The 2,125-nt window shown below is 44.5% G+C and overlaps 1 protein-coding gene across 1 annotated transcript; it reads right to left on the bottom strand.

The window, feature by feature from the left end:
* Positions 1-1,472: 1,472 nt before the first annotated feature.
* LOC132513880 (ubiquitin-like protein FUBI) lies at positions 1,473-1,896 on the bottom strand. The gene has a single exon (XM_060138494.1). It carries the CDS (start codon positions 1,866-1,868, stop codon positions 1,473-1,475), a length of 396 nt encoding a protein of 131 aa, XP_059994477.1. The 5' UTR covers positions 1,869-1,896.
* Positions 1,897-2,125: the final 229 nt, after the last annotated feature.

The raw sequence follows: 2,125 nt of genomic DNA, 5'->3' as shown, positions 1-2,125 counted from the left end.
TTGCTTGGCATAAGCTGTCCTGCACTGTAGCTTTCTGGCCATTGAGTGGAACTGGGTATTAGCGTTGAGATGGAGATCTCTGGGAGAGCTTTCACTATTTAATATTACATGGAGCCAGGAGGTCTCTGGTGGACTAGTTTCCTGATCTCAGCTCTCCCACCTCATAGGCACAGGTCTGACACCCAGCAGGAGCACCAAGACCCTGTCAGCCACACGGTCAGGTACATGGGGCTTTTCTTGCCTTTTGGGAAGTGTGAGGTCCTCTGCCAGTGTTTAGTAGGTGTTCTGTTGGAGTTGTTTCACATGTAGATGTATTTCTGATGTATTCATGGGGAGGAAAGTGATCTCCGCATCTCACTCCTCTGCCATCTTTGAAGTTCTCAGTCCAAGCCTGCATACTTTTACTGAGGAATTCTTAAACATTTAACGATGAAATAACACCAATTCTCTACAATCTCTTCCTTATTTTCTTTTCCTCTGTGCTCAGTCTAGGACCTGCTCATAGGGGGCCGTGTTCATAGGCCTCATCCCCTGCACTTCAGATCATACTTTCTTGTGAGAAATCAAGAACATGGATTTTTATTTTTTTTGCTGACATAGTCCAGCATCTGGTACAGTCCCTGGCATGTAGTAGGCTCTCTGTAAGTATCTGCCAGCTGTCTTCACAGTAGCAGTGCCGATTGCAGCTCTGTCATCCTCCCTGCCAAGGGCCTGGACTTGCGCCAGGGCTTCCGAAGGACAGGGGACAGTCTCTCGGGCTGCTGGATCAGGGTGTGCTGAGGAACCTGGGCCCCCATGATGGGAACACCAAAGTCGAGGGAGGCTAGGCTGGGGCGGCAGTAGCGGCATCCTGCTGCCAGTGCGAGTCCACTCACTTCAGCTTTCCTCACAGCACCTTACGCCCGGAAGTGGAAGGTACCTGTGCCGCTGCAGTGTGCACTGGGACTTCACTCACATGCTTACATCCTTCAACCCACCAGTTGGCCCCACAGGTGCCTTCCCCCACCACTGTCTCACCTGTATATTTTCTTTACATCTTTTTCACATGGTCTTACATAGAGCAAACTTTTTTATTTTGATGAGATTCAATTAATCATTCTTTTCTTTTATGAATTGTGCTTTTGTTGTCAAAACTAAAATCTCTGCCTAGCCCTAGATCTCCCAAAATTTCTCCTTTGATTTTTCTAAAAGTTTTATAGTTTTACTTTTACATTTGAATCCATTATCTATTTTGAGTTAATTTTTGTATAAGGTGTGTGGTATAGGTACATTTTTTTTTTACTTATATATTTCCCATTATTCCAGTACTATTTGTTGAAATGTTGTCTTTCCTCCATGGAATTGATTTCATACCTTTGTCAAAAATCAGTTGAGCATATTGTATGTGTCTATTTCTGGGTACTCTATTCTTTTTTTTTTTTTAATGACTGGACTAAGTGGCTTTATTAAAGACAGCCAAAATTACAAAGGACTTAAGAGTTGGCATTATGGCCCTTCTTCTTGCCAAAGGTAGGCACAATATTCACAAAGCACCAGTTGTACTGTATATGTCTCTTGGCCCAGCCCATCTTCTTCTTCTCTTGTTTGGCCACCTTGGAAGTCTGACCTCTTATTTTCCTGGCACCGGCCATGGAACCATGGACTTTACCTCCAATCATGTGGCTGGCTACTTCCAGAGTGCTCAGAGCCTCCACCCAACACTGGCCCAGGGTAGCCTCATCCTCTAGGGGTGCGCATTCCAGGAGCAGGACTTGATCTTCTGTAGTGATGCCCTCCAATGAGACTACATGAGCTTTGATCTGGGTGACAGTCTCCTGGTCAGTCACCTCGAGAGTGTGTAGCTCCTGGGAGTGGACAAAGAGATGCATGTTGGTGACTGAACCATGTATACCACTGCCACTAGTGTACTCTACTCTGTTCCATTGATTTACATGTCTATTTATCCACAAATACCACACTGTTTTGAATACTCTGGCTATATATGAAACCTTAATATCAAGTAGATTGATTCGCCCTGTACTTTATCCTTCTTTGTCAACATTGTTTTAGGTATCCTAGGACCATATACACTTCAGGGTAATCTTGTATATGTCTACCAGGAAACCTTCCTGGAATTATTTTGAGA

Source organism: Lagenorhynchus albirostris, chromosome X (genome assembly GCF_949774975.1).
Source record: "Lagenorhynchus albirostris chromosome X, mLagAlb1.1, whole genome shotgun sequence".
Lineage (NCBI taxonomy): Eukaryota > Metazoa > Chordata > Mammalia > Artiodactyla > Delphinidae > Lagenorhynchus > Lagenorhynchus albirostris.
This window is presented reverse-complemented; position numbering and strand designations above follow the sequence as displayed.